The sequence below is a fragment of the Cardiocondyla obscurior genome, linkage group LG01 (genome assembly GCF_019399895.1).
Source record: "Cardiocondyla obscurior isolate alpha-2009 linkage group LG01, Cobs3.1, whole genome shotgun sequence".
Lineage (NCBI taxonomy): Eukaryota > Metazoa > Arthropoda > Insecta > Hymenoptera > Formicidae > Cardiocondyla > Cardiocondyla obscurior.
In genome coordinates, this window is record NC_091864.1 from 6,840,715 (window position 1) to 6,859,854 (window position 19,140).

Here is a 19,140-nt window from a genome sequence, read left to right on the forward strand (position 1 = left end):
AGTTTTACGCAACAAACGATGATCATCGACGGGAGCCTCGGCTCCCTACACTATAATTAAACATTTACGTAATAGCCACCTTCAAATGCAAGCAGAAAGACCAACAAAAGGCCACGGGTTAACACATTAAAAATATACAGCCCGAAGTTTTTTAAGGAATAGTGCTTATTACAAATATACAGAAACTTTCGAATTATATTCACATTATAATATTTCAATTAAAAAAAAAAGAAAAAAAAAGAAGCTTTTTCGTGAAAGATACACGCGTCTTAAAAATTTATTCTATCAAGATCTAGATTTAAAGAATCGGCATTACCTGTGGCTAAAACATGACATTTCAAATTAGAGCCCAATGATAATTTTAAATCGCGATCACTTCACGTTTCATCACTTCAAAACGCGTTAAAGATCGAGATAAATCTCAAACTAACAATGGTGACCGTTCGACGACATTTATACTTGCTGTTTACACCAGTCTGACCACTCGCTTGCAATTGCAACTTTACGTTTCGTAAGACAATGCTTTACTGCCTTTAAAATATCTTGCGCACGTATGCGGTTATGCAAATTGCACTGCCGCTACGTATTCGGAATGCAAGATTGATACTTTTCACATTCTTGAAGTGATCGAGAGTTCGACCCAAGGGTCGCAAGAGCTTTTGCGCTGCCACCCGGCGCGAACAGTGACGAGAGACGGACTGAGCCGCTGGGCATGACATCGTTAATTGTAATGAGTCGCGTCATCGGAACATAAATGGAACGACTGGTGAAACGAGCCGATCGGAGAGGCTCCGAAAGTCGATGTCGTCGCCAACGCGTATCGATTAACGCTCTGCTAAGCGATCCTAATCGCGACGCTATAATCTAACAGAGACGTAATTAAGTAGAGTGACTCTCCTCGAGAATGTAGAACCGACTGGCCACCTGGTTTCTAGCGCTCATCGTTTTTGATAAAATTATTTTATCTAATAACAAACACCGCCGATGTTCAAGAAAGAGAGAGAGAGAGAAAAAGGGAATGGGCGTATTTTTATATGTGGCATGTGAAAGAGCACGAAAAAGAAAGAGAGACGATTAATTATTGAACGCCTAAGGTGCACGCTCATCTAGTTACGCCATGAGCCGAAAATGACCATTCATGCGTCTGCTGTCTGCAACTTGTCATCGCGAAAATCACAGAGTAGGTAACATAGTCAATTACACGAGATGAATATTAATTGCGTGTGAGAGACGTACATGTGCCTCATTCTGCGGTCGTAGGCGTGCATAAAATGTCTTCGCAAGCGTGCAGTAGCTGTTAAAAGATTTTTTTTTTTAACTGTATCATTTACTTCAATTATTTCCTGAAAAATCGGAGGAGTCGAATAGTTCGGCGGGTCAAAAAAAAATAAAACGTCGGTGATTTTTGGTATCTCAAATTTTAAATAAGTTCATAAAAGCGTGAATAAAACCACGAACGCTGTCGCATAGAAAATACCGGATATCGACGCGTTTCCTTTTGCACCGACCTTGCCTGAGTTATTCTTGTCAAGGCCGTAGGAATCGCCCTAACGAAGACTGAACAGACATGTCTCGTCTCTTTCGTACTAACATGCGACACCCCGACTGTAAGCCCCCCTTTCGCGGATTTGCAAGGCCGCTCAGCTCCGATTTGGAACAAAACCGGCTGATCCGCAAGCAAAAACGCGCTGTCTGGTCGACCATCCGTCAACAAATATTCTCTGGAATCTGTCTTGTCATCGGTCTTAAGCAGAACCGAGAGAAATTTTCTTAATCCTGATAAATGTTAAACGTAGATTACATTTGTAATCGTTCTTTTTTTTTATCTTTTTTATATATACCTATTATTTTAATCACTTTTAATTTCAGGGAACATTGTGAAATTCTGATTTTACCGAGAATCTTTATTCGTTTCTGCGCATTGCAAAAAAATTTAATTTAAAAATAGGGATGTGGTCATCGCGATACAATGACACTGCGTTATCGGGGCGACATTGGCGAACGGAACAATGGCGGGAACCTGTCCGGTTATCCCGCCATCGCGAAACGCAGATGCAGCTTCTTGCCGAAGCGACTAAGATGCACCTGCTGCTTTTCCCTCCGCGTTCGAGACCAGTCCTCAAAGGCAGCCATGAATTATTTAGAACCGTTGCGAGCGGGATACAAAGAGTTTTCCTACTTATTCTCTTCGCAAACGAAGATCTTTACAAACATCGTTCTACGCTTTGAAGAACTCAGTGCATTTCATCGTTAAAACACAATGGAAGCAAAGCAATCGATGTAAATTTTGCTCTATGTAATCATTTTGGTAAAAAAAATAAAAAATAAAAAATAAAAATCTGACTTTTCTTTTAATTTAATTAATTTTTATGATAAGTAATAGTAACATTAGAAAAATAATAAATAGATAAAATTTACAAACGTGTTACAGTAGTTTACTAATGACAAAAAAAATTTAGTTCTTTAATTAACTAAATCAATTAAATAATTTCTATGTTACAAACGTGTTAATATTTCTTTTCATGTCGCAAACGTTGAGTCAGCTTTCCCTGAAAATGACGCTTTCAGGAATAAATGCGGTGAGAGCTGTCTCGATGTAGCGAGAGCTAGATGATGGGTTACGTAACGACACCAAGAAAGCGCGATGAGTTCAATTCTGATCGCGCTTTCGATGGGACTCCTTCACCTTCAGCGAACCGCCCGCGTCGGGAAAGAATCTCTCGCATTATTACGCATCTTCGAATGCCGCGCGAAGATAAATCGCGCGCTCTAAACGGAACGCAGCCGACTTGATATCGCGATAATGATTGATTCCCTCGGAATTTTACCGCGGCCTAGGATAGAGCCTGGTACCGGGAGGGAGAAGACGATTTATCACGTTCGCCCGCATGTTAAACTCGTTTAGCGCGAAGAGCATTCGCTCGCCAAACCGTATCTGACGCCGCTGATTGATGACGCTCGAAGTCGCGTCGCCGGTGATAACAATAGGTAACGGAAGAGTTACTGCTGAATATCGATTCTGGAAAAGTGTGACGCCGTCGCGCGTTAATTATAAATAAGTCCAGCATCATCGGCCAGGAACTCCTCCGCGACGTAACACGCGCCTGTCGTGAATCGAAGCGGAATGGAAACGGACGTTGCACATCGGCCGCCGCGAGTCGACGCGGTTGAGGCTCGGCAAGAAACTTCGCCAGGGTTATTTTCAAAGAGCGGGTGAAAATTTTATTGCCACATTTAAAAAGATATTAGAGGTCTTAAGGAGCCCAGCCGTTTGCGATTCGGAGATTACGTTTTCATAGAGAGAAAGCTGGGTAGTCGATTAGGTGAGGTATAAAGAAATCGCAGTTCCGGGCGCCGCGCGGGCAAGAAGCACATGCGAGTGCCAATATCGTTCGAATGACGACTAAGAGCCAGTCCCGCTGAACGTGATTGCGTCGTAAAGCGCTTCGCGAACGGCATTATCTGCATCGGGAATGAAGAAAGTGCATCGAGAGGTGTAGTAAAGAGAGAAACGGTCGTTCGCTCGGCTTCTGTTACGAGTTTGTTATTCCGATTTTACGGCCGAAATGATCCCCGCGAACGAATCTTTACAGCCGGCGCGCAAAAATGGAACAATAGTCGCGGAAATCGGCGCTCAGAGTCCTCCACGCTCGAAATCTGCAGGGCTAATTCGCGAAAGTTGCCCCGGCGAATTCGCTTCGACCACTGTTGGTCCGCACTATTCACGACGCGAAATGACTGCAGACAGCTTCTCGCAGAAGCAGACTGTGACTGTCCTGAACAAATAAAACGCCGCACTTGAGGGATATGCCAATTCAAGGCTGGCAGAAATTGGAAAGCGAGTCGACTGATCGGAACCGTCAATAAGGCATCGACGAAATTAACAAGTCTACGATTAAAACTTTCCCGAAGAACGTTCGTAATTAGCGCGAATGGTTAATATTTTAAATTACGATATTCAGAAAATAGAAAATAAATAAATGAATGCTCGGTCGTTTACGTTGATTAAGGTACATCGGAGTAATTATCGAAAAACCGCTTATCGATGTCCCCCGATACCGAAACGCTGACTGAATTAAGCGGCGATTTAAAACGGGTTTTAAAAGGCCGTCCGAACAGGACGTGTAGTACAAGACCGCTCGTAGCTAAGCTTTCCCGAGTTAGGTCGACTTCCCAGCGATCGCACTTGACGCAGAATATACGGTGACATCTTTCTACCTTCGAGTAGGGACTGCCAGTATAATGGAATAACGGTCAAGCCTTTCCAACCGGAACCGATCTCGCCGAGTGATTCTTTGTCGGGCGTCTTTCAGCGTCTGCGAGGCAACGGGTCGCCAAAAAAGATCGCGCGGCTTAGAAGTAAGTTTCTCATTGTCGCAACGTATCAATCGATGCGTCACGGTTGCGCAACGAGAGACGCAACCGAGTTACGTGCGTTCCCTGTTCCTGTTTTATCAGCTCGGAAAAGTTATCCCCTCGGCACGTGGCCCTACGAGGGGAATTTGATACGGCAGAGAAAACAAAGCGTCACCAGAATAGACCCAGGCCAAGACACGAGGAGATAGCGGAAGTTCGAGATAACTGCTTCAAATGCTATCGCGCGTTCGCGACAGACGTGAGGCAGATAGAACGAGAACCGATACGCATTCACAATGCACCGGTCTGGAGAATTGAGATCTCTCGCTTAAAGCCGAATATTTTTAATTTTTTTTTTTAAGAATTGCCAGCTCGGAATTATCTCTGCAGCCTCTTTAAAATAAAGTAACAATGCTACTCCGTTTATTTTGAGTGCGACATTTGCAGCGAGTACGCCAGTAATGGAACCAGAGGGAAGTGTGAGACCGATGATGAGATAACATGGAAACTCGAGTCCGCCTCTGTTATCCGACTAACGTGGCTGTCAACCGACGGGAGAATTGAGTTATCACTCATTCGACCGCGCACGACAAGCGAATTCCATTGAACGCCATATCACGGCCTTGCAAAGCGTGCTCTGCGAACGTGCGTGCCGGCGCGCGTGATATACCAGCACGCGACTTGTATTAAAATCAAAGCAATAATAAGTACGAAATCTGTTCGATTAATCTGCTAAATAGTGCTCTAGCATTGTCGACATTATTTGAACCGCGTAAAGAATTTCAGCATGGGCTTTCTTTCCAATTTCAAAGCTTTAAAAAAAATAATAATAATTTTGTTGCACCGCGGTGAACAAAGCAGCGTTATTCTCTCGGGTTCGCGGTATCCAAAACGCATCGGGCAAACTCGATATGACTCCACCGGCAACGATAAATCGCAACGCTATCGGGCGACGTGAAAGCGACTTTGCGTTGAAATCGGTGCCCCGAGGTTTCTCTGACAAAAAGTGAAAACGTGAATCGGAGTCGATAACCTCGGCGCGAAAATATAAAACGGGGCGCGGCGAAGTCCAGCGGGCCGTCGACCGGTTGATCTCGTCGATAAATGACAGCATCTCTTGAACAGTATCTCTTAGATCGTGAAGAAATGCCTCCGCGAGATACCACTCATGCGTGTCAACATTGCATGATGATAAGGGCTCGTAACTTGCTATCGACTCCAAGTTTCCACGAGAACCAAGAGACTTAAATACTTGGAAGTCGCATTAAATCTGTTCGTTCGTGCGATGTCTAATTAAGGCTTCCATTAGTAACAAGGTGTACGATTATTTATATTCGTTATATTTTCAAAGCGAGAGGAATAAGCTATTACTATTTTTTTATCTATTTTTTGAACGCTTGGATATGTCAAAGAGTAATTTATGTTATCGTTAAATCCGTTTAACAGCAGAAGCTTTTTATATAGTACAGTGATTAAAAATAATATATATTCAACGTATTAAATATCTAAAAGTGTAGTTTAAAAGAAAAAAAAAAACATTGTTATCTGTATTATCATTTAAATTACTTTCGTAAAATTATATACTTAAATTTAATTGAATTAATAGTCTGATTTTTTAAGATCTGTGTTAGAGATGAGATCATTATGACGCTCACGCTATCGACACGATCGCGTTGATGATGAGAATGCTGCGAGAGTGTCGGCAACCTCATCATAGACCGAGATGTCATTTCGAGTTCTCGTCTTCGTCATCCGGCTGGGAACCGGTTCCGACCGGCTGCTCGCCTGAAGTTCATTGATTCCCGATGATTCCCCGACGCGGCTTCCTGTCTATTGCGCCCGAAGGAAGGCCTACCGTGCTTCCAATTCGATTTTTTATCACCTTTTAACGCACCGACTAGCATTACCTTCCCGTGCGTAAAAAAGCAAACGCATTCGCATTCAATCAAATCGACTCTGCGCTAATTGAAGCCGATCGTTGGAGGAACCTTCACGCAGAGAGTTATCTGCACGATTGAGAACGGAAAATACTGGTCGCTGGACATTCGCCATGTCTCAACCCGATCGACTCTACGGCCTGGAAAGTAGCCGACCTGACACATTTTCCTTGTCGACAAAAACAAGATCGCGGACTGTCGCCGGCCGAATCTGGAGCGGAATACGCATAATGATCTAACCGGCAAAGCTATTAAATATTCATATATGCTACGTGCCGCGAACGCGAATGTAACTCCGCGTACAAAATTTCCAAGATATACAATTGTAAAAGGTAGGAAGTGCCTCGCGCGTAAAAATTGGACCCACGCGGAGACAACGTGATCGCGAGAAACATCCGTTCGGTACCGTTCGACCACGTGGTAAGATTCGGCAAAGTGACCATGCGTCGCGACGCACCCATAAATGGCGCGGGCGGTGGTCCACGGCCGTACAACCAACCCCACCACGGTATGTGATGGTCGGGACCAACGGGGCTTTTCCAAAAATAGGATGACGACGACGAGGGACGTCCCGACGTCGTCGTCGTCGCCGGCGACGGAAGACGAGCGACGGCGCTCTTGACGTCGCAGTTCGACACGTCGCATTTCGTGCAATAAACGTAATAGTCGTACGACAATTGGCCATTTTAAAAAGATGTACTTTAATTTTCCCGTAAGTCGTACGTAAGTTTTTATTATTTTTAAAGATAATTAGAAAAGTGAGAAGAATTTAAAGTATAGAAAACAATGTTAAAATTATCAATTGAATTGTCGAATCAATCGATTCGAACTCGTAAGTTAATTTGCAAATTGATCTATTAGTACGCGTACGAAAATTCACGCCGGTGAACATCAAAGGTGTTTGCGCCTACGTCGAACCGATCGCGCTTTTGCAAAAACCGCCGCGGGCTAATGCTAATGCACGTGGCGAGATTGGAGGCAAGCCTATTTATAATCCAGACACACCGTCCAAGCACACACGGCAATGCCAGAAATAACAAATCCGAAGTCGTAGGTCACGCGAATAAGACGAATAAGGAGACGTCGCCTACTCCGATAATTATCGCCCTTTCGCCCATATATTTTATTTTATCGAACATATCGAATAAATAACTAATTGCGAAATAAAATTGCACTAGATTAGTGCAAGTTTCGAGCTCCTCGCAAATATTATTAATTCGTACGTCAAATTAAACGAATATATAAAAAACAAAATTAATTTTTATTCAACTAATTAATCTCGAAAAATAATTTCCCACCCTAATGGTCGAATAATAATAAAGCTAATAAAGGAGAGAGCACATAATTGATTCACGTGGGAGGTGGCGGTTTTCGCCCGCGCTGAAAAAAATATATAGCACCGGAAGAGGCTGGGCGACTAAGAAAGTTCCTGCCGTCTGTCTGATCGCGCACAGAGCAATTGTGATGTCGGCCAATTAAGCCACGGCCCACGCCTGATTTTTCTTTTCGCGCCGGTCCAGCCTCTTCCGCATAGATAACATCTTCGTCATTCCACCCCCGAACCGCTCGGAATCTCACCGACGCGCTTTTCACGTTTTGTCGAGTACGTTTTGTTATGTATTTGCGTCGCGAAGGCGTTATATAAATTTAAAAAAATCAATAAATAAATAAAAAAAAGTTATAGTTCACGATTTAATATCGATTGAAATATTGCAGAAACCGAATTCGAAAACGATCCCTCGTGTCGCATGAATCACGCCTGCCAAATCACGAGATAAAAAAAACACACACGTGAGCGTGTCGAAGCAGATGCAGATGCATTTCAGAGATCAGTCACAGCTAGTATTTACGTCACCACAATTTATTGCCGTGAGACTTTGTTCGACTAAATCGCTTCTGCGAACGCGGTGCTCAAGAAAAATTTTTTTTTAACGATGAGTCTATCTATTGAGCAACTTAAAAAAATTTTTTTTAATTACTTTACTCATTTATGTTTACGATAAATATTTTAATCGAAATAATTCCTTGAAGTCTTACTGCTCCACGCACGTCGGCAGTCTCCCTGCGCTCGCTCGACGCATCTTCCGTCTCGGGTCATTCATCATGTAATTACGGCATTATCTATTAGCCACGGTTGTTAAGTTCACGACAATGACCCTCCTTTTTCAATCGCATGGCTTTGTTAGGCCGATAAGATATCGGAAACCGATGATACCGCAAGAGCGCTAATGGTATATCGCGATTTCGTGCTATTTAAGTCCCCGCACAAAAATGATACGGTAATTTAAAAGAGAAGGCAATATCGTAAGGCTTCTTTAGTATCTAATAATAACAGTGTCCGCGTTTCATTTAAAAAAAAAAACTTTCATTAATTCTCTTTTTTTCCTTCCCTAAAAATATTTATAGATCAATAATAACTTCTTACGAAGTAATAGAAATTATTTTAGTACATCGAGTAAATTAAAATGACGGTTGTTATGATATGTATATGCTCTTAAAAGTACCGCTATTCGTTACGTCGGTACAACTTTAAAACATTAAAAATGCTCTCTGACACATATTAAACAGCCGTTATGTAAAACATAAAAAACGTTCGAGAGCCGCTCTTTTTTTCTTTCATTCTTTCTTACTTTTTCTTTTTTGCTCCATTCTTACAACGCCGCGAAACCAGTTTCGTTTTATCAAAGATGTAGACTTACCACATGGCCTGAACGGACACTGGCTTGAAGATGTGCTGGCGGCCGCAAACGCTGACCTTGAAACCCCTGTAAAATAAAAAAGAAACCGGAAGTGAGATTATGGTGACCTGTAGGCGCCACGACGGATCGGCTAAAAATTATCTTCATACATAGCTCGTTAATTTTTTTTTTTATTTAATTTTTAACCGCGATGCAACTCGCGCGGTTCGCCACGTCGCCGTTAATTACGCGTTATATAAAAGAAATTGCGCCGTGCGAGTATTAGCAAATCGCGAATCGTGGCTGCAACACGCGCCAGTTAGATTTCCGGGGGAACGTTGTCGATTCCGCGATCGTCTTTTCCAGAAACGAACGGTACTCACGTCAAACCTCGTTACACATACGCCCGTGCTAATCGAGGCATATCGCTTTCCCCTTGTCCGCAAATATTAGAAACGAAATCAGATTTAATTAACGCATGCTTCAACTCATACGCGTACGTACCGCTGATATCGACTGTTTTTTTTTAATTCGCGATAAAAGGACGGTAAAAAGTTAATAGCTCCTCGAATAAGACCGCGCTTATTTAACATCTATTCAAGCGCGCGAGAACCGCGACGTAGTAATTAGAGTAATAAAAATTTATCGGTAGATTTCGGATTTTTATTGCGGTAAATATAAAACTATCATCCTAACGATTAACAAGCTACCATTAATTTATCATAATAATTCAAGTTTAATATATGTATAACGTAATTAATAATAATAAGAAAATTTACGACGTTGGAAAAAAGAAATTAAATGCATTAAATTTATGCGGCCGTGCAATAAAGCTTAATATCATTACACAACCGACATACCTACCCGCGACAAGTTGCAGTTATGCGGACAAACGAAGAGGAAAAAAAAAAATATATGGCCGATCGCCGCGAGCGGTTCGCCGAATGCAATTGCAAATCGGTTGCGCAAAAGTGCCTCCCTCCGGGCCTCGGAATTCGGACGTACAGCTACCTCGAGGTTTCACGCGGCGATCTTTTACCCTCGCAGAAGAAATATAAAAACGAACCGGGAAGGAGGAAAAAAAAATGCAATTTTCTTCCCGCCGCCCCCTCCTGACCGCGAAATTGCCCGGCTCGCACACCGTTATCGTCCGGATCGTAAAGCGGACGCCCTCCTTCCTCCGCTTTCGGATCGTAATTCGCCTCTCTCGCCGATTACAGTTAACCCTCTATGCACATTCTGCGAACGAATTTTACAGCGGGCCCTTCCGACTTTTGCGAGATACGCGTAATTAAGCCGAACGGAAGGGAGCGCGTCGCGTTATCGAATTTCAATTAACGCAGCGTCGCATTTTCAGCCTTCGTCTTAACACCGCGATTCAGAATTCTCATATTGTAGCTAGGAAAAGATTTATTATTTGAACGCTGCATGGTGCGTAGCAGATACGAATTACAAGTGGATAATAATCCGGCGAAATATTGGACGCATAAATTCCTTTTTAATTGTACCATCTTAATAATTACGTTACGCAGCGGCGTGCAAATTTTTTAAAGACAGCTGCTCGATTTAGTCGATGTACGATACCGATCGCGATATGGACCACTGTTCTTTACACCCCGGTTTCATTCGCGACGTGAACGGAGCTTGCAAGTGCCCGTGTTACACAGAACGAGCTCGATCTTTCGCAACGTTCGTTAGTTCATTTAATTTGTTATCGAGCGCGCGTAATCAGTCCGATATCATACGACCGATGAAGCGTAACTGTTACGGCATTGAACGTGTCAAATAAATTCTCCAGCTGCGTTATACGTTAAATAACACAGTTAATACTGTAATGCTATCCGCAAAGAGACAGAAAGAAGGGTCAGCACCTTAAGGCTAATAAGATGGACTGTTGCTGTAATAGAGTTCAAATCGACAGATCGAGAAAACGAATGATGTACCGCGACTCTGAGGGATTTTAACTTGCTCGCGAGTTTGCGACAACCATGTCGAAACGAGAAAGAGAGAGAGAGAAAGAGAGAGAAAGAAAGAAATAAAGAGAGAGATAAAGAGGAAGAGAAGAAGAGGAAGATGAAGAAGAGAGACGACCGTCCGCGCCCCGAGGGTCATCGACATCGTAGGAACGCGAGCTGACCGGCGTTCGCGCTCATTTTCTTTTCCTAGTCCAAGTCTTTCTCCTTTTCCCTTCGCGTCCCCCATCCGTCCCGCCGTCCTTTTATCGCTAATTTTGCGACAATTGCTCGCCCGACCGAACGCGAACATCGCGAATGTCGAGCAGACAATGTGCTCTCGCGTGGTTAAACTCCTTGACTACGGAAAATGACGCGGTACTCTCCAATCGTGCGAGAAGCCACGTGGCGATCTTGTGCGGACGCGATCGCGATTATTTTGTTGCTGCACAACGCAGTCAACGGGATTTCGGGAAGCAGCCTGAAGCTGTAGAATTCTCTAAGCTCAAGATAATTAAAGGTTTGACAATTATTTCCGAAATAATTGATAGAAATAATATTTCTTCATTTTAATAAATATTATATTAATTATTTAATTAATTCTTTTTTTTTCTGACCAAAAGAAATGACTTTAGTTAATGCAAGATTTTACGTCGGTGTTATACCGTCACAAGAGGTAAACTTCTACCAATTTTTCTGAGCTTTAGAATGACATGTCCACGCTAGACTGCATCGCGGTGGGCAGGCGCATTCATGGTGAACCTTACGGTTGGTTCGACTTGCCGTCTCGATTTCGCAAGTTATGTCGTGACCTTCTGTCGTAACCTTGGTACTCACCTGTCAAGTACCTTGCTTCAACACGCGTGCCTTACGGTAACGCGCTCCATTTCCCTACGCCTGAGAGAACGGTGGCGACCTTCGCATTTATCTTTACGAAGGCGGTATTACATATTACGCCAATGCGTCGGAATGAGAACGAACGGTTGACAATATACGATTTCGCAAATCAATACAAATATTTCTTCTCTTACACAAAAGTTTACGTTCGACTTTCTCGATTCTGAAATAACGTTTATACTGCACTTACAGGTGTACACGCTCGTTTAACGCGAACATATCCTAAGCAAGAACACGCGATACGCGTCATTTGGTACAATATAAATGTAAATCGTACCCTAACTACCTACTGCGTTTTTTTTGTATTAAAAAAAAAGGAGGAAAAAGAGAAAAATGTGGAAAAAAAAGAAAAGAAAAAAAAAGATGATTCGCTGAATCAATCTAATAAAAAGATCGTAAATGAAGGAACGGAGCGTGGGATTGGTGCAACGGGACCACGCTAGAATCATTGCTAGCACAATGTTGTGACGTAAAGAACGAGATCGCAAGTTAAACTTGGCCGCGCGCGTTGAATAAAAGCTGCGCTTTGCAAGAGGAACCGGAGAAAGGTGGAGAAAGCACCCGGGCATCGGTATTGTCTACGTGGATCGCATTGTTACGGATAAACGGGCTGCACTGAGTCTATACTTAGGCTATCTGCGCGTGGACGCCCACCGATATTCTCCTTTCATTTCGCGTACGCACGCCACCGCCGCGTTAATTATCGGCGCAGCATTCGATCCGCAGGCGAGCCGTGGCAATGAGTCACTTTTAAAGTGGAGGGAATTAGACAAGTTGGCACGGCCGTTAGAAAGTGGCCGGCGTGCCACAGTGCCGGTCTGAAAATATTCGTCGATCAGTCAGGTTGCCGGATACAAAGCGGCGTAACCGTCACCGCCGCGGCTGAATCATCACAGATTTCGGATCAGACACGATACTCGAGCGAAGCCGCCTCCGAAGCGTTGCGTTGCTATCTTTCTATCTTTCAGCCAGGCATTTCCGAATTAATTCGATTTTAATTAGGGTGATTCTTGATAAAAATAGACGCGAGTCTCATCAGAAATTATTGGGTCAATTTAAAGATAAGAAAACAAATGACTTTAATCTAAAAGAAAAAGATGACAGTAATAAATAAGATATCTTTAAGATCCTCCTCGTGTGGAAGGAACAGCGAGATGAAGCGATAGAGAAAGTGACCGTTCTGAATATCTGTCAATATTTTTTCGCAACGAGGCAGAATCAATCTCTCTTCCTCGCCATCAATTACATCGCGGTGGGAAATACATTAAGACATACACGGTACGATCCGATAATTAATTTAACTGTTACTCAACTGTCCGCAGGAGAAAAAAAAAAAAAGAAGGAAGACGTTTGCCAGGGTCGCCATACGGTATACACTCTATTACGTTCATAGACGTACGCGCTATTCGCGACGTAAGCGACTTTTATTTATCCAAACAAATTCATCAAATAATCTCCACGCCTTATCAATATTTTATCAGTAAACGTTGGAAACGGGACTCGGCGAGCCGAACGTTCTCCACGTGTTTCACGACAAACTGAGAAAAATTCATCGCAGATATAATCGATTGCTTAATAACGGGCGTTCGCGGCTAACGAGCGACGTTACATAACGAATCATAAATAAGACGGAAAAGCGGCGGCGAGGTTCGCGAGTCTGTGATCGCGCGGCTGAGACGTGCTGATCCGCGGGAATATTACAGAATGTAGTAATCGCAACGCTGGTGAGAGCGTGGCGATGTAAACGGCGGTGGGAAAAAAAAAAAAAAATATAGAGGTACTTACCCATCGCCGTCGAGAGTGATAGCAGTGTCGGCCAAAACCCGGAGAACGAGGCCGACGGTCGCCCTAGCGTGACAGTCGATACCAAGGAGGCAGCTTTCCTCGGCGTCCTGCCGTCCCGTGCACGAGACGACGACGAGGTATCGCGTTCTTCCTGGATGCACCGACTCCAGTTTCACGGCCTGAAAGAAAGACACGAGAAAATCTCCGATTACTCAGAAGCATGACTTTAAATTGCGCAAAATAGACATTTAAACAGGCTTTAAACATAAAACAACCGTAGGTACGAGTAACGAGGTATAGATTCCTATTGCCTATTTTTTTTATTTTTAAATTAGCATCTTTCGGTATGAAATTTTAATAAAGAATTAATGAGAAAGATCGATGCGCGAGGTAGGAAACGGGTTAAATCGGAGGCTGGCCAAACATCGAGCACCGTCTCGCATTATAAATCCCGGGATGATACTCTCCGAGGATTTCCGACGGTAACGATCGGGCGGAACGTTCACAATAATTCGCTCACTCAATTAAACCCAGAACGTATCGGCGATCTCTACTTTGAAACGGTTAAACGTATTTCCGCCGCAAACGATGCGCGTTCGATGCTCCCATGCAGGGGCTGTTTAATTACTTTCACCGATCTGTCGCTTATCTCGCATCAGCGAGATCTCAGGCCCGCTACCGTAGACCAAGAAAGGAAACGACACGAATTACGAGAAATCACGCGCATGAATGGACGCAAAAAGGAGCAACGACGCGGCCTGATCTTGGTTATCTCGGTCGCGATCCTCAAGCGGACCGGAGTTCGCCGATTATGCGAAGTGCGTCCACTTTGCTAGCCGATTGCGACTCGATTGCGGCCCTCGCCGCAAGTGCAGTGACTGCAACGAGCCCCCGAGTGCGCCAGGCGTCGACCCGTGCATTTTTTGCGGCACATAATGCGGCAATTAACGCTTCCGCACTCCATAGGAAGAATTCCAGCCGCGATAACGGACCGGATTTCGTTGGCGATTGCATCGCGAGCGTACTCGACGGATGTGATTTTTCCCCCTCGCGCGAAGGCGAGGAGAAATATAAAAAATGATACGCGCGTTAATCGCGCACTTAACGCGTTCGCGCATGACGCAAAACGCACTCGCGGGCATTTTAATAAACGACGAGCGCGGAGGCTAATTAAGTTTCATATATCAATACTTGAGAGAACGAGCGAAGTGTGTTTTCCTGAAGCAGATTTGGAGCGGAAAGAAGAAAATACTTCGGGAGATATCCATCCTTTTACTCTCCCGGTCGAGAATGAATGACTGGCTTATAAATTCTGAATAATTCCGCTAACATACTTTCCATTCGGTTTCTGCATTCCATTTTCTGGTTTAAGACCATTTTGAATATCGTGCGAATATCACGAGCGTAATAAAAGTATCCGGCGTTAAAACAATTGCGAAAGATTTTCCGTCGATCGATTTATAAGGGTTCAATCGGCAGCGCTACGAATGAGTTCCCGTTTCGATTCGCACCGGCGGAAATGGCCTTTCAGAGCATGCGACAGATATCAGTCACGATTTGCCGCCGAACCGTCTCGCTCGTTCCACCATCGGATTCCACCGAGCGGAACGGCTTCCCGATCGCGATTAATAACGTCGCGATTACGCGATCCGCTCATCCGTGCGCGAGACGTTCCCTACGAACGGAGACACGAAATCGCGAGAAAGACGGCGAAGAAACGGCGAAAGTCACGGCGGAATAAAAAGGGAAAGGCAGAAAGTTGTCGATACAGTCGGCTTTCCGATAAACGCTAATTACGATTCTTTTATTACGGTGGTAATTAGAATTAGAAAATGGGTTTTGCGTCGTTTGCCAGCCTGGCGTTTTGTCCGCCAGGCTCGAAGTGACTTTGGCTTTTGTCACTGGTAAATTGTGCGTCGTAAGAAAATCACACTTTAATTATTATCGCGAAATCGCGATTGATAAGAGATTGCGAAATAATTCGAAATGGATTTTAGGTCCAAGTGCCGACAGTGGCGTAACATGCGGATACTTGTATTCTCGGCCTGCAATTACACGTCGTTAACCTCAATGAATAGATAATTAGGTGATCTACAGACTTTACGAGACGCCACGCGCTCCTTCCGTAATTGTGATACTCGCCGGAGGCGAGCGACAGAATGAATTAAATTAAAACGTTATTCTTGCGCGACCGAAGGCACTTGTTGCAAATTATATTTACGGGAAGAAATTTTCACCGGCGAAAATTCCTCGGCTTGCGAGAGCGTCATTAAGTGTTGCCGCAATCGGTTTATATGTAACGCAATTTGATTTACCCATCGTTATACATCCCGCTTTTACAAATTTACTTTACACCGTAATTAAAGTTCACCTGGCGTACGCGACTTGAATCTATATTTTTCCACGTTCGTGATCGTATCACAAACCTATCTAATTTCGTAATTGAGTAAGAAATTAATACGATCCTCTCATATAAATATACTGATTATAAATGATTGTGCGAAGCGTGGCTTTTAATTAATCGTAAGTCTGAAGCCGCATCACAATTTCGCAAATGGCTTGTCTGCTATTTCTTTCCGCGCATTCAAGTCGGTTGTTACGACGGGCGAATGATCAGCCACACAGAGCGAGTAACGGACTCCGTCCATCAATCACGTGTAATGCATTCGATGGTGCAAAGAAGTCGGATATCAAGCCGGCCGGGAGGGTGCAATTAAACAGGATTTAATTCAGCTCGCAGTTGCCGCGTACACCGAGCATTAAAAAAAAAAAAAAAAAAAGAGGTTGCGAAAATTAAATAAAATTACTTGAGAGTTCTCTAATTGGCTCGTACTTTCGGGAAGTATTTGCGAAATTCTCGCGAAGGCAAAATTAAGATAAAAGAGAAAATATATGTTGCACGTCGATGTGCACAAGTACGCCAGAAGATATATCGAACACGTGTCAACATCGATCCGCGATACAAGATTGCGAGAGCCTCTCAGGGTATTCCATTAGACTTAGAGTCGTGTTTCGAGCCGTTGAATCGCCATGGAAAGGACGAGGTTGGAAATCGAATAACGATTAAATTTACATTGGTTATCTTAAGCGTGTTGCAACGCTCTCGCTTCGGCCAACCACCTTTCGCGGATTCGGAACCGTGAAGATATCTAATTCAGACGAATACACGAGTCTGCAGCGCGCTGTAAACCCTGTAAATTTTATAAACCGTCGCGACGTACTTTTTTTTCTTTTTTTTTTTAATCATTAACTATAAACCGTAAATCGTAAAATATCGTTAAATTATACGATTTAGATAATTCAGTAAATAATTTAAAACCAAGAACTAATGCAAATTGAAGCAACTGAGAGTAGATAATCCTAACTAAAGAAAGAAGCGTCTCGACATCACGTGTGATTTTATTTAGGTCACGCGGCGCCGAAATTACAGTCTGCGTCGATGGCTGCGTGTTCCATCTCGGGGAGCCAGCCGTTTAATTTCTCAGAAGTTTCTCGCCGCGACGCCTGCACGAGATAACCGCTATCGAAAGTTAAAAAGGATCCCAAAGAGGGATTACAGCGTACGAGAGGAAGAGTCGGATCAGCTTCAGGCATAACTCGTAGTTAACGAGAGACGATAGCATCGCCAGACGACCGTCTCTCCCGGCGCACAATCTGTTCATCGAGAAAAGGGCCACGAAAAAAATGATCTTTCTTGCACATTTTTCGCGTCAGCGACCTTGAAGAGGGCGGAGACTCGCGAGATTCAAGTTTGCCAAGGCGGCCTCTTTTCAGACGACATTAAATATATTACAAAAATGCAGCCGCTTGACGTTCGAACGGCGTGAAGCGGCAGCTAAAAATATGCCGTTTCTTGCAGCTTTAATTTTGCGTCTCTACTTTTTTTTCGGACCGCTCGAGATAAATACATCTTAGCTGTGAAACGCATTTCGACATCGACGTTCGTTGACGTGAAAAATTAAATCGCTCGGTCGCAGCTGATATCTAAACGATTCCACGAGCCACGATGATCCCACGAGAGGCATCGCGAAAGGCCACCACCGTGAAAGTGTTTCGCGATCGTGTCTCGATCAGCCGTGCTGACTCGCGAATGCTCGCGTGTGTAGGCAGCGGAGTAAAATACTGCACCGGCCGTATCCGCGAACGAAAGCGAATCGCAAGCGAGACGCGAGAGACAACAATTTTCTCATCGGGTTCCTCCTCTCGACCGCGGCGATAATAATTCAACCTTAATGAAACGTTGGAATAAGATAAAAGATCGGAAAGCAGATTTGATCGTAAGAAAACGAGGAGAAGCCATGAAAACCCACGCAGCATGGCTTCGTAAAAATTTGTAAAAGCTCGGTGTTGCAATTAGAAATAAAATAAAAAAAAATTAAATTAAATAACATTAAAAAAAATACACATATTATTTAAAATAAAAAACAATAAAATTAATTAAACTCCGCAAATTTAACGAAGACTCTTTTCTTTAGAATCAAATCTATCATTTGGAGGCGATGAGTTCTCAACAGAACCTCCTCAGCATCCGGACGGCCTTGAGGAGGTTCTGCGGTGGCTTTGCGTAGACAGTAAACGGCCTGGGCAACGTTCCATTCCTTTTTGTGCGTGCATGCGTGCGTTCTGGTACGCGGCTTTATCGATCGGTCGTAGCCCTTTGGACGAAGCATTATGAAGAGACATGTCGAATGCAGCGGCGGCGTTTATGACAAGCGATGATGACTCAACGAGTTGCCGCGCCGCTACCAGGCGACCAAATACGGTCTTCCCGGTTGGTTCCTGGACCAAACTACCGACGCTGATTCGTTTTCGAGGCCATTGTGAGGAAAATCGTCTCGTTATCCGCGCGCGCGTAAGCAGAAATAAAAATCGAGATCGAAATCACCTGATCGATCGCGACAGCCTCGAGCGCGCGTCTCGCGTTCCTTCTAGTACGTTAAAAAAAAGCACTGCTTTATTTATTACCGACAGATGTGTATAAACCGGAAGGGTGTTGTGTTCTTGTAGTTCGGAAAGTACGAAAACCAGATCAGCGTTGTAAATAGACTTTTAAAAAAAAACACAAGCAGAGCGATTAACTCGCGAATCGCGCCACGTTCGATGGCGAGTGACGTAAAACGTCGATTTCTACTGGGATTTTCCTGTTCCGGTTAACGTAGCTAAATACGCACGCAGGAACTAATTTATAATTATAAGAAAAATATAATTGAAACGCGCTGTTAAAAGACTCGAATTTTTTTTTGTACTAGTTTATCTTAAGGAAATAATTTTCTATTAAAAAATTTCTGTTCGTATATCGTAAAATATAATTTCATTATTGACGTCGAGAGAGATCAGGGTATATGTGCGACAGTTGACACCACGTGCACAGTTATCAGAATAATACACTTAACAATGCGATAATCGACCCCGTCGGCCTTGCAACTGTCCATCGCGAAATTCAATTTATCTCGGACCTCCCGGTAGTGATTATCCATTTACGAGTCTCTCTCTTAACATCTGCCGTATCGTCGGTGTAATGTTTTACGCGCAATT

The 19,140-nt window shown here is 43.7% G+C and overlaps 1 protein-coding gene across 2 annotated transcripts in view; it reads right to left on the reverse strand.

Annotated features, from left to right (window-relative positions):
- The window catches only part of Ssh (Protein phosphatase Slingshot), a 64,812-nt gene that overhangs the window by 10,433 nt on the left and 35,239 nt on the right, over positions 1 to 19,140 (reverse strand). For both annotated transcript variants that reach the window (XM_070658442.1, XM_070658450.1), the window contains 2 exons: positions 13,606 to 13,784; positions 8,993 to 9,058 (listed from right to left, as the gene is read on the reverse strand). In XM_070658442.1, coding sequence (XP_070514543.1) covers positions 8,993 to 9,058; positions 13,606 to 13,784 — 245 coding nt within the window. The remainder of the gene's footprint in view (positions 1 to 8,992; positions 9,059 to 13,605; positions 13,785 to 19,140) is intronic.